Below are 13402 nucleotides of genomic sequence, written 5' to 3' on the forward strand. Positions count from 1 at the left end.
AGGCTGGCTTCCTGTTGCCCTGTGTTCCTGGAAAGGTGAAAAGTACTTTCTGAAATATATCATCTGTATCTCTCCCACAAATTCCAAAATAATACTTCTAGGCCTCATGACAACCCCTGAACCATTAAAGTGAGATGTAATTTGTTAATAAAAATTTGTCCTAATCCCCTCTGTATTGCATTTAACTGTAGCAATAAAAATATTGTAAGTTGAATATTTTGATTGAACCAAACCTTTATAAATTTAATATCTAATTTAGCCTTTGGATACAAGAATTCTGATTGAAAGTTTTTGTCATTTGATTTAGAATTCCATAATTTCATTCTGAAAATTATATTTGTAAAGATAGACCTTGATGACAATGGATTTTAAGTGCCCAAGGGAGAAGGTGGATGTCAGCTGATCCTGATGCTTTCCTGACATGGAGTAGGTGAATTAGGAATGAAACAGTTTCAAACACACTTTCTCATAGTTGCCATCTGGGAAATGTGATAGTGGATTGCATTTTTCAAAATGTGATTTTACACAAATACACAAATTCTATGTAGACTGGGTGCCATGCTGTGACTTGGCTTATGCAATAGGGCAGCCTCTTCCAACATTCAGATGTCTCCAGCATGTGCTGGGCACCATGTTGAGAAGGGAAAAGGGAATGAAACCCACATTTACTGAGCACCTACTATGTGTCAGGCATGTTCGGATACATGAATCGTCTGGCCCGTGGCAATCTTTCAGTTGGCACAGTAGTACCTAGTGTATGGTGCTAGCAGAGTAGCAAACAGAAGACAGAGGGCCACAGGGGAGGAAGGGACTGAAAATTTAACACAGAAAGCCATGGCAGCATGTAGGAGGCACACAGCAGTAGCAAACAGTTTTACTGGAACTGCCTGGGACACAGGGCATTGATCAGGGGGAAAAGCACTTTATGGTTAATTCCTAATGCAGAGTTTGCACCATCACATGCCTGCAGGCACCGGTCAGGCACCTGAATGAGCGAGGGGCAGGGTGCGGACAGTGTGCTTGCAGAGGCAGTTGCCACACTGCTCTGGCCCAGGGTGGCCAGATCTTCCAGTTTGTCCAAAAAATCTAAAATAAGGACTGGCACCTGAAATATGATTTAAAGAAATTTTACCAAATGACTCAAAAATTTTAAAACTCTCTGCAGAGTATGCAAACACCCCTGGGCTGAGGTCCAGGTGTGGCCTCACTCGTGCACCAACGGTTCTCCTCTGGCAGCCCGGAGAGTGTAAAATCACTGTTTGGCAACCAAACTTCCCCACTGTTATCTCTATAAAAATAACTGGTCATCTGGGAATGATATGATACTGGAAGGCTTCCTTCCTTCCCTAACTTGTATAATGGAAAAATTTTATTGAACACTTTAAAATTGTTCAGCCTTTTTGCTGACTCCTCTGTTAACTGAACATTTTCACTAAATTCCCTTAAGTCCTTTATTTTCTTCACATAATGCCAAATAACATCCCAGAAAACATACATAGGTATCAGGAGAAGAAAACAAATAAATGTTTAACAGTGTACATGGCCCTGGAATAAGGTCATTTCTCAGCCTCTGGTGCCTTTCTGTGTAGCCGTGTAACTATATATTTCCCAAAGAGGCATGCACAAAAGTTTTGTGTGGAGTTACAGTGAAGGTTGCTCCCTTTTTTCCCTGACACCTGGACTTAGAAATGATGGCTGATGACATAAGGTGACCTCGAGGACAGACACCATGTGCTAAGATCATAGAGCAGACAGAGAAAAAGACTCTGGGTCCCTGATGGCCGTGGAGACCACCACACAAGCCCCCAACTCTCAACTTCTGGGCTTATTTTATGTGTGAGAGAACAATGATAGGTTTTTGTTTTTTAAGCCACTCATTTAAGGTTCTTAAAATATGCAGCTGAACATATTACTAACTCATTCACAGCCTTTTACTTTTTCATTTTAAATTATGAAACATTTTTATATTTCATAAAATGCCACAGAAAATAATAATAAGACACATTATATACTTAATACCTAAGTTATAGAGATTAACAGTTTGCTTCTGTTCTCCCTTTAGGCAAGTATTTTGTTTTCCTTTTTATAATTTCTTTGGCTATACTTGGGAATTTATTCTTCCATATGAACATATCTAATTATAGATTTTTTTAAAAAAAGATTTTAGCCCTGGCTGGCATAGCTCAGTGGATTGATCACGGGCTGTGAGCCAAAGCATCACAGGTTCGATTCCCAGTCAGGGCACATGCCTGGGTTGCAGGCCACAGCCCCCAGCAACCGCACATTGATGTTTCTTTCTCTCTCTTTCTCCCTCCCTTCCCTCTCTAAAAATAAATAAATAAAATCTATAAATAAATAAATAAATAAATAAGAAAGATTTTATTTATTTTTAGAGAGAGGGGAAGTAAAGGAGAAAGAGGAAGAGAAACATCAATGTGTGGTTATCACTAGCACACCCCCTACTGGGGGCCTGGCTTACAGCCCAGGCATGTGCCCTGAATAGGAATCGAACCACTGATGCTTTGGTTCATAGGCCATGCTCAATCCACTGAGCTATACCAGCCAGGGCTAATTACAGATTTTTTAAAAATTCTGGTTGTGATTCTAATTGCAGTTGCATTGCAATTATATATATAATTATATATATATATATATATATATATATATATAAAATTTTGGGAAAATTGACTATATATATATATATATAATTTTGGGAAAATTGACTTTTTTATGGCATTTATGGCATTTTCTATGGCATTCCCATACAAGGACATAGTAAGTCTATTCATTTGTTCAAATCTTACTTTATGTTCAATAAAATTTTATGATTACCTTTATAGGTCCTGTAGCTTTCTTATTTGATTTATTAAGAAATATCTCACAGTATTAAGCTGTATATTTTTTATTAATATACTATGTGCTTCCATCTCCAGCAATGCAGAAACAAAGACCCAACAAAAATACCAGGGGTGTCATGTGCAAGAGAGAAGGATTTGGATGCTTTTTCACAGAGTGGTTTTCTGCTCTCTAATCTGCTAAGGCTGGGGTTGGGATGGGAAAAGAGAAAGCAAAGAGGTGGAGTGGAGGAATTTGGAGCACTCAGAATGGGAGCAAGAAATAGAATCTCCCATCAGAAGAAGCAGGAAGCAAGGAAGGGGCTCTGAAATGAGCTGTCCTAGAGGATGGCCCCCACCAGCCCACTATCACCAGAGGACAGTAGGCATTGCACAGTCCTGTGTTGAGAATAGGGGACCTCAGACACCATGTGTAAAGAGAGGAGCATGTACGGGAAACCTTGTCCCAAACAAAGTTATGAACAGAACTGGTTGGGAATATTTCTACTGCAGGGGCTGTTGCATATCCCAAACTTAACAAGCCATCAAAACTCTCTATGACACATTTTTAAAACATGGTCTTCAGAGGTCTAGTTCTAGAAGGCCAGGCAGCCCTGAAAGTTTATAAACCAGTGATTTAGAACACAATTGCCTTTGGAGGAAGTGAGGAGCCAGTGGCAAAGGTGAGAATTTCTGTCCTTCTGAAAGATATTCAAATGCAACTTCATAAAGGAAGAGGCTGTTCAAATAAAGCATATCTTATGGCTTTAATTGACTCTGAAACTGCCATCTTTAGATTTTTGAAGATGATTTTCTGTTATTTACAAGACTAGTACCAAGACTTCTGGTCAAAATGGAGGCATCAGTATACAAGGATAGCCTCCTCACACAATCACATCAAAATTACAACTAAACTCAAGAACAACCATCACTCAAAATGATCAGAAATTGGACTTCTGGCCAAGGTGGAGGTATAGGTAGATACACTTTGCCTCCTCACACAACCAAATGAAGGGTAACAACAAATTTAAAAACAGAAAATAACCAGAACTGCCAGAAAATCAAACTGTATAGAGGTCTGACGACCAAGGAGTTAAAGAAACATTCATCCAGATTAGTAGGAGAGGCAGAGATGGGCAGCCGGAGCAGAGAGGACACCTGGCAAGGTAGCAGATGGAGGACCAGGCAGTGCCATATTTGCATGCAGCTAAACTAGGAGGAACAACTGGGGTGTGAGACAGACTGAGCAACCCAGGGTTCCAGTGGGGAAATAAAGCCTCAAAACCTTTGGCTATAAAAACCTGTGGGGATTGCAGTGGCAGCAGAAGAAACTCCCAGCCTCACAGGAGGGTTGACTGGAGAGACACACAAGGTCCTAGAATGTGCAAAAGCCTACCCACCTGGGAATCAGCACTAGAAGGGGCCCAATTTGCTTGTGGGTAGCAGGAGAAGTGATTGAAAGCTGGCTGAGAGCCGAGCAAGTGGCATTGCTCCCTCTCCAACCTCTCAGCCACAGACAGTGCCACAACATAGCAAAGTGGGTTGCCCGGCCCTGGCGAATACCTAAGGCTTCACTCCTTACAAGGTAACAGGCATGCTGAGACAAAAAAAAAAAAAAAAAAGGCCCAGGTGAAAGAATAGATCAAAGCTCCAAAAACAGAACTAAGCAATGAAGTGATAGCCAACCTATCAGATGCAGAGTTCAAAACACTGATAATCAGGATGCTCACAGAAATCATTCAGTAAGGTTGCAAAGTAGAGAAAGAAATGAAAACTATGTGAAATGAAACAAAGAAAAATACACAGGGAACCAACTGTGAAGAGAAGGAAACCAGGACTCAAATCAATGGTTTGGAGCAAAAGTAAGAAATAAACATTCTACCAGAATACAATGAAGAAACAAGAATTTAAAAAAACGAGGAGAGGCTTAGGAACCTCTGGGACAACTTTAAATGTTCCATCATCTGAATCATAGGGGTGCCAGAGGAAAAGAGGAAAAGCAAGAAATTGAAAACTTACTTGAAAAAACAATGAAGGAGAACTTCCCTAATCTGGCAAAGGAAATAGACTTCCAGGAAGTCCAGGGAACTCTGACAAAGAAGTTGGACCAAAGGAGGAACACACCAAGGTACATCATAACTACATTACCCAAGATTAAAGACAAGGAGAGGCCCTGGCTGGCATAGCTCAGTGGATTGAGCACGGGCTGGAAACCAAAGTGTCCCAGGTTCGATTCCCAGCCAGGGAACATTCCTGGGTTGTAGGCCATAACTCCTAGCAACCGCACATTGATGTCTGTGTGTGTGTGTCTCTCTCTCCCTCCCTCCCTCCCTTCCCTCTGTAAAAATAAATAAATAAAATCTTTAAAAAAATAAAGACAAGGAGAGACTCTTAAAAGCAGCAGGAGAAAAAAAGACAGTTACCTACAAAGGAGTTCCCATAAGACTATTATCTTGTTTCTCAAAAGAAACTTTGCAGGCAAGAGGGTCTGGAAAGAAGTATTCAAAGTCATGAAAGGCAAGGACCTACATCCAAAAGTACTCTATCCAACAAAGCTAACATTTAGAATGGAAGGGCAGATAAAGTGCTTCTTAGATAAGGTCAAGTTAAAGGAGGTCATCATCACCAAGCCCTTATTATATGACATGTTAAAGGGACTTATCTAAGAGAAAGAAGATAAAGAATACAGACAGTAAAATGACAAGAAACTCACAACTATCAACAACTGAACCTAAACAAACAAAAACAAAAATGAAAACTAACTAAGCAAACAACTAGAATGAGAACAGATTCAGTGAAATAGAAATCACGTGGAGGGTTATAAGTGGGGAGGGGGTGGGGAGCAGAATGGGGGAAAAGGTATAGGGAATAAGAAGCATAAATGGTAGGTACAAAATAGATAGGGGGAGGTTAAGAATAGAATGGGAAATGGAGAAGCCCAAAAATGTATATGTATAACTCAGTATGAACTAAGCTGGGGGCATGATGGTGGGAGAGGGTGTAAAGGGCGAAGGGGAATAAAAGTGAGAGAAAAAATGGGACAACACTAATAGTATAATCAATAAAATATAGTAAGAAAATAAAAAAACCCACAATAAAAAAAGAAACATGGCCCAAATGAAAGAACAGATCAAAACTCTGCCACCCCCAAAAAGGGAACTAAACAAAATGAAGATGATCAATTTATGTGATGCACAATTCAAAACACTGTTTATAAGGATGCTCAAGGAACTTAATACCTCAATAGCGTAAAAAAGACTCAGGCAGAAATGAAGGATATACTAATGGAAATAAACAACTTAAAAGGAATCAACAGTAGAAGAGATGAAGCCAAGAATGAAAGCTAAGATGAAGCCAAGAATGATAGCCAAGAAGGAAGCAAAAAACAACCAACGAGAACAAGAAGGAAAAAAGGAATCCAAAAAAATAAGGATAGTGTATGGAGCCTCTGGGACAACTTTAGGCATACCAACATTCACATCATAGGAGTGCTAGAAGGAGAAGAGAAAGAGCAAGAAATTGGAAATCTATTTGAAAAAATAATGAAAGAAAACTTTTTTAATTTGGTGAAAGAAATAGACATGCAGCTCCAGAAAGCACAGGGAGTCCCAAACAAGATGGACTCAAACAGGCCCACTCCAAGACACATCACAATTAAACTGCCAAAGGTTAAAAACAAAGAGATAATCTTCATAGCAGCAAAAGAAAAGAAGTTAGTTACTTACAGGGGAGTTCCCATAAGACTGTCAGCTGATTCCTCAAAAGAAACTTTGCAGGCTAGAAGGGATTGGCAAGAAATATTCAAAGTCATGAAAAGCAGAAACTTACATCCAAGGTTGCTCTACCCAGAAAAGATGTAATTTAGAATCTAAGGGCAGATGAAGAGCTTTCCAGACAAGAAAAAACTGAGAGAGTTCATCATCAGCAAACCATTATCATATGAAATGTTGAAGGGGCTTATTTAAGAAAAAGAAGATAAAAACTATGAACAATAAAATGACAATAAACACACACCTATCAATACTTGGATCTAAAAAACAAACTAAGCAAACAAGAAGAACAAAGACAGAATCATGGATACAGAGAGCATTTTGATGGTTGCCAGATGGGAGGGGAATTTGGTGGATTGTGTAAGGAGGCGAGGAGATTAAGACATACAAATTGGTAGTCACAGAATAGCCACGGGGGTGTAGAGTACAGTATAGGAAATGGAGTAGACAAAAAATGTATATTCATGACCCATTAATAAAGGGGCAGGGTTTTCCTGAGGGAGTTGGGGTGCTGGAGGGGAGGCAAAGGGAGAAATATTGGGTCAGCTGTAACAGCATAATCAGTAAAATATAATTTAAGAGAAGAACATAATAGACTAATACCTCCTAAATTTTGTACATCATGGCATGCTTAGAAAATTATATTTGTACCAGACAGTGTAATAAATAGACAAAATAGTTCCAGGCAGAGGCAACCAGTCCTTGAGCTCTGCCCCCTCCCCCAGCTACACCCCACCAATTCAAGGGCGGAGGGGAGTTGTGTCTCAGATACACCTGCAACCCATGCCCCAATCTGCAGTGTGCCCAGGCACACACAAGTACAGAAGTTCTTCAGCACATTACATTGATAATTTATTGATCAGATAAGAGCAGGATGTTCTGCTCATAATAACAATGGAAATTATCTTTATCTTTGACCCTGCACACTATACGGAACACTCCCCAATGAATCTTGTTCTACGCTGAGATAAAGGTAGCATCAACAAATAAAGGAGTTGCTAAAAATACTTCCATTAGTTTAGCATAACCCTTTATTTAGAAACATGATTCTGTTCCTTTCATTATGAACCATCTACTCAGAGGTGAAGACAAAAGCTGTGAGAAGCAGATTTGCATAGATATTAAAGCAGAACCCAGAGACCATCTTGTCCAGCACACATGTGTGTGCAATCAGAACATATTGGAATGCGTCTGCTTTGAGGGGATGAAATCTCTTGACCTTGGCTTTGGCTCTCCCTCTCCTATCCCACCTCCCTTCCCACCCCACTCCCTTCCCACCCCACTCCCATCCCCAGTGAGGCCAGCTGAAGGGATTCCGTGGAGCAGAGTTTGGAAACCACCCAAGTCCAATCTCCTTATTTTATAGTTCACACCCAAAGAGCTAGAGAAAGAATCTTATTAGTTAGGGACAGAACCATGATTAGAAATTTTAGGCAAGCAAATCAATTAGAGACTCCATCAGAAAAAATATATTCTAAATGGTTTATTCCGTATACTTACAGTAAGTTCACTCAGAGTGATAGTTGTCGGTAAGTGTTATGAACAGTACAGATAGATGGCTTCCTAACGTCATCAAACTGCACAGGAAAGGCTTGCTCAGTCAGTCATGCAGAAGGTAAATTTTTGGTTTTCTTTTCACATTCTTCTACTTTCAAATACCTCACCCCACATTAAATATTCATTCCAGGAAAGATACTACTATTGATCTTACATCTCCATATGAATTTAGCATGTTGTTTTTCCTGGGGGTTATTAATTACTAGGAAAAAACATTATGGGTTTTTTCTGGCGGGTGACAGAATATTTGGGATCTTTCTGAGCCCCTAAAAATTCCTTCACATTGACAGCTAGTATCCACAGTCTTTTCCCATTCAGCCATCAAGAAAATGTTTCTGCCCAGTTTTTGCAAGCAAATTCTAGGCAACTGGCACATGAAATGACTAGACAGATGACTTGTAATCAATATAAAATGCACTCTATAAACCTTGGCTTAGATGATTTTTTCTGATTTTCCATCATTTGAATGATTAAAAAGGTTAAATTAATCTATTCTGGAAAAATCCATTTTTTATTTTAGGTGTTAGAAGTTTTCTTTTTTGGATAATGATGATCCTCGTGGTGTTAAATAAACCATGATATTTTGCTTAAATTTAATTAAATAAGCTTTTGCTCAATGCCCTTCAATGCCAGGCACAGTACTACTGATTTCACCTGTGGCAACATGTCAAAGCACTGCCGCTCCAGGGAAGGGCTTCTTGTATGTAGTAGGCATCTGTGTAATGCTTGGAATGCCCATGGCAGGCTGTTACAAATTACAACAGACAGAACATTAAAAAACATGGTCTACTTCATCCTCCCCTCCTCATACTTTACAGATGAGGAAACAGGTGCAGGAAGTGTGGGTTGGCACATCACACGTCTTAGTGATGCACTCTGGGGGTGGTCTGGGCCACAGACCCCCATGCCAGACTCGGCCAGTCCCTGATCTCTGCAGTGTAGCAGAGCCCCTCAGGGGCCATGGACCATCACAACAGCAGCATTTTTGTTTATTAGTGCCTGTCAACACCTGTGACCCAGACGGAGACAATAAGACGGGAAGCTCAGGTTGGCATCTGAACGAGGCTGGAGGAACAGCCCTGCAGCCTTCTACTGTTTCACCAGCTGATAAAAGTTTTAGGTATGGATCCCTGAAGGCCTGCCTTGACAGGCTCCTACCTGCATGCTGAAGGAGCGAGTGAAGCAAAAACTTGGTTACAGCTTATTATCCGCCCTTGATTTCTATGGCATTGTTTCATAGGAAGGTGCTACATTTTTTTAATGATTATTTCATTTGGAGATAATTTGACCTGTCTATTTCCTTGCCCATGGACTTGAAAAGGATTTCAGTTGGCACTATTTTTAGGTTTGAAGCTCAGCTAACAGGCATCAAGGCATCAATGCTCGGGGGCAATTCTTTTCCTGTTTAAAGATAGAAATGTTAGCCCTGGCTGGCATAGCTCAGTGGATTAAACGTGGGCTGCGAACCAATGTCGCAGGTTCGATTCCCAGTCAGGGTACATGCCTGGGTTGCAGGCCATGACCCCCAGCAACCGCACATTGATGTTTCTCTCTCTCTCTCTCTCCCTTCATTCCCTCTCTAAAAATAAATAAATAAAATCTTTAAAAAAAAGATAGAAAATTTAAAAATCTTCTTAAAATAAGTTTCGATACCCCAAGTTGAATAAAAGTCCTATTTGGGTTTAGGCAATCTTTGCGCCACCCTGGAGACTAATGATCTGATCACAGACACTGATGCTGCTCTTTGAGGTTGAATGGCTCAGCTCTCAGCCTATGTTGCCCATTAGAACCGGACTGAAAATAAGAGATTAAAAATGTTTTGTATCATAAGCCCTCTGGCAGTCTGGTGAAGCTGATTTTACTCAAAATAATACTTTCAAACATATAAAATAAAATGACAGGATTACAAAGAAAACTAATGATATTGATATACATATTTATAAAAACATTTTAAAATCATAAATTATGTGTGCTTTTTAATTAGGAATTACTCAAATTTCTAAACCATGTTGAGCATGAACAATATTTCCAGATATTTGTGAATGACTTTAAAATTATATAAGAATACATGTGATTTTTCTTGGCTACAAAGTCACAGATACTTGAGTGATGCTGGGTTGTTGCTTATATAAAAAATGGAAGGAAATTCTAAATTTCAGTTAGAACCTAGTACAAATAAAAAGATCATCTTTTTCTCATCAAAATTCATGCAACCTACTGATTACCATACAAGGATCCACTGGGGTAGACGGGTTGATAACTGTAGCTAAGCTGAGGCTTTATGAATTAATTGTGGTCTGTGCAACCCTAGGTACTCATGAAATGGGACATTTGGCAGGTGGTTGAAGCTTTGGGTTCTTTTATAAAACTACCAAAGTGTTTCATAAAGCATTCCTTTGCTTTATTTAATATAACCCATTTCCAAACTGCAGCCTTTTCTTGACACAGTACTACTCCCCAGACACCAGCTAGGGCTGCTCCAGGGCAAAAAGTTGAACAGTTGACGAAGATAAACAAGTGCAAACAAATAAATATCACCAAGGTTCCATGACTTAGAGGATTTAGAGATCCTGGCTGACCGGCTAGGCACTTCCTCTTGACTCCCAAACTGCTTTTGGTGGCACTGGGCCTCTGGAGATAACCTTCAAAGCTGCAGGCAAACGTAGGAGTCCTGGGGCAATGGTTCTGCCGTGGGGTCAAGAACTCGTCAGCATGTCAGGGAGGAGGCATTAAAGTGACACAGAGCTGTGGGGACAGTTGTCTTTGAGCTGCTCAAAGAAAAGATTTCACCCAATTCCTGACCTAAAGGCAGCTTTAGAAAAGGATGTTAGGTTGTCAGTTCTTTTTTTTTTTTTTTTTAACTTAGTTGGGCTTAAGTTTCCCTCTCTTCTATCTCACTCTTTCCTTGGGCTTGACTTTCTTCTCTGGTGACTGTTGGTGCCAAGTTTTTGCCTTTACTTGTCCAGGCCCTGCCCCACTCAACCCCGCCCCCCCCCCCCGCCCCCGCACATGCAAAAACATGATCAAAGTATCAATGCTGAGAAAGGCGCTAACATTTTAGAAGGGAGCAAATGCAAGGAGTGAAAAATAAACAGCGAATAAATAAATGATAAAAGCCTCTTTAAACTTTCCTGTAATGAAGACTGGAGGAAATTAAAAGGGGAGAGTTTCTTCCTTCAAGTCTATACACAACCATATGGCTGGATTTTTTTTTACATTAGACATTACTTTAGCATTTAAAAAGTTAAAGTAGGCAGAGGCTGCAACCACACTGTCACTATTAATAGTACCAGCCATTATGACTTCATCTCATTTAGCTTATCCGAGTCATGGACTCGTTTTGTAGAATTGCAGTTACGGGTCCTTCTTCTCTCAGCCTGTGCTCTCTGCATCCACTGGACGTTTTCTGTGGCTCTATTGCAGCTCTCATTTATCTGTTTTTCAACTTTTTTAAAAATAAAATACTTGAAAGACCCCTTACTTCTGTTGCAATCAATTTTTGTTTCTTGGCACCATGTCTTAGGATAACACACTGATAATCTTTGATAACGTTATTTCCAAAGTGAATACATCCTCCTCCCCTTTGTTTCAGTTGCTCCACATTTTCTAAAGTACATTTCTGCTATTGTTGCTAAGGACTTCAGATGCCTTTGGACTGCTGGCCCGTCTCCTAGATTTGGTTGCCCTCCCGGGGCTGAAAGAAACACACTAGTAAAGCTGTCTGAGAACCACTGCAGGGCGCACAGGATGGGGAGTCTCTTCTTCCTCCTCTGGGACTTGGCAGTTCTTGACTCTCTATGATGTGGGAAAATATGCAAAAACCTTCCACCCTAAATTCCTTCTCAGAGCCTGAGATTGCTGCACACGTTCTGCATGTTTGTGTGTCTGCTGTGTGCATAATGTTGGCACCACTGGTGTACGTCTTAATGTTTTCTACATGGCTACCCTCTCCATGCAAATATGATGTTATACCCAAAGTTTTTCTAAGAATGTGAGAATAAAAGATGACAATGACCTGCCCCGTCATTTGTGAGAAAGGGCAATTAAATCAAGCCAGAGAAAAACCAGACTTTTGTCTCACAGCCAGTATCTAAACATGTCTAGTTCCTGAGCATCTCAAACTTTAAGTTAAAATACAATAGTACATAAATCTACTCCTCAGCCCCCTTCTCACCCACAAAGATGCAAACTACACCAAGGTACTCACTGAACAGTTTGCGAGTGGGTCCCTCATGCTGAAATGTTTCTTGCTTCTGTCCGTTTAAGCTGTGCTCCAGCCTTCAGCTTTGGAGAGTCAGGACACTGCCCCAAGGTTGGGTGTGTCCTAGACTTCCTGGATTCAAAGGGCCTTGTCAAACACCCTGAGGAGGAAGTCCCACCCTGAACTTGCCTCCTGTTTATTTACTGAAATAGCAGAGAACTGCTCCGGGTCAAGAGAGCTGGCGTGAGATGGTGAGAAAGACTTCTGTAAATACTTAAAGGGCAGAATGCGGAGTCCTGAGCCCTGTAGCCTGCAGAGAACACCCAGAAGTGTCCCCATAATTCGGGCACTCTCAGGGCTGATACATGTTCTCTTAGCTTGCTGTATTAACCACATTTTTAATTTTCTGTGTGGTATGACGCTTGGACAGACGGAGGCCTTTCCAACCTGGGAGGGCCTGTCCCTCCTAAAGTCAGCTAATTCTTAGAAATAGCAACTTGCCCTGGAGCACATCTTTGCTATGCAAAGTAACCAATCCAGAGGCCAGACCCCTCCCCATCCTCTGTCTAAAGCTCACACACCAAGTCAATATTTCCCTTGCCCTAAATCACCCCAGCCCCTGACACCAATCAGGACCACACCTATGTAACTATGATTATGATAGGAGAGTCAAATGTTGGAAAATCTTAGTTTCAGGTAATAGCTAATAAGCTTAGTAATCAATGTGTGTAAAAAGCTGTTGTTTCAGGAACTGAAGGTATGACCCAGGTCCCCTGACTCCCGGAGACCATAAGCAGTTCCACTTTGTGCCCCAGGTGGACTGCAAGCAGTCAAGGTGATATCTGAGCCATTGTGCCCTAGGGTGAGGGTGAGACGCCCTCCTCCCAGGACACAGATGAAAGAACGCTGCAGCTTTTTACCTGATTAACTTCCCCCCTGAATTCCAAACCCTATACCTATACTTTCCTTCTTATAAAAAGTGTCAGTTTAAAATGGAATTGAAGACCATCTACTATTAGGGTACAAACCCACTGTCTTCT

General features: G+C 40.7%; 1 protein-coding gene across 5 annotated transcripts in view; it reads right to left on the reverse strand.

Moving 5' to 3' along the window:
- Positions 1-12716, reverse strand: part of NOSTRIN (nitric oxide synthase trafficking) — a 68202-nt gene extending 55486 nt beyond the window's left edge. For 2 of the 5 annotated variants that reach the window (XM_036023348.1, XM_036023347.1), the window contains exon 1: positions 12567-12590. Coding sequence is in view for 2 of the 5 variants with exons in the window: in XM_036023349.1 (XP_035879242.1) it covers positions 12567-12701 (135 nt within the window). In the remaining 3 variants the exon portion in view is untranslated. Of the gene's footprint in view, positions 1-12368; positions 12479-12566 lie in introns of those variants that run through there. The other 3 variants (XM_036023349.1, XM_036023350.1, XM_028510707.2) reach the window with 3 other exon arrangements.
- Between the last annotated feature and the right edge of the window lie 686 nt (positions 12717-13402).

This window comes from Phyllostomus discolor, chromosome 4 (assembly GCF_004126475.2).
Source record: "Phyllostomus discolor isolate MPI-MPIP mPhyDis1 chromosome 4, mPhyDis1.pri.v3, whole genome shotgun sequence".
NCBI lineage: Eukaryota > Metazoa > Chordata > Mammalia > Chiroptera > Phyllostomidae > Phyllostomus > Phyllostomus discolor.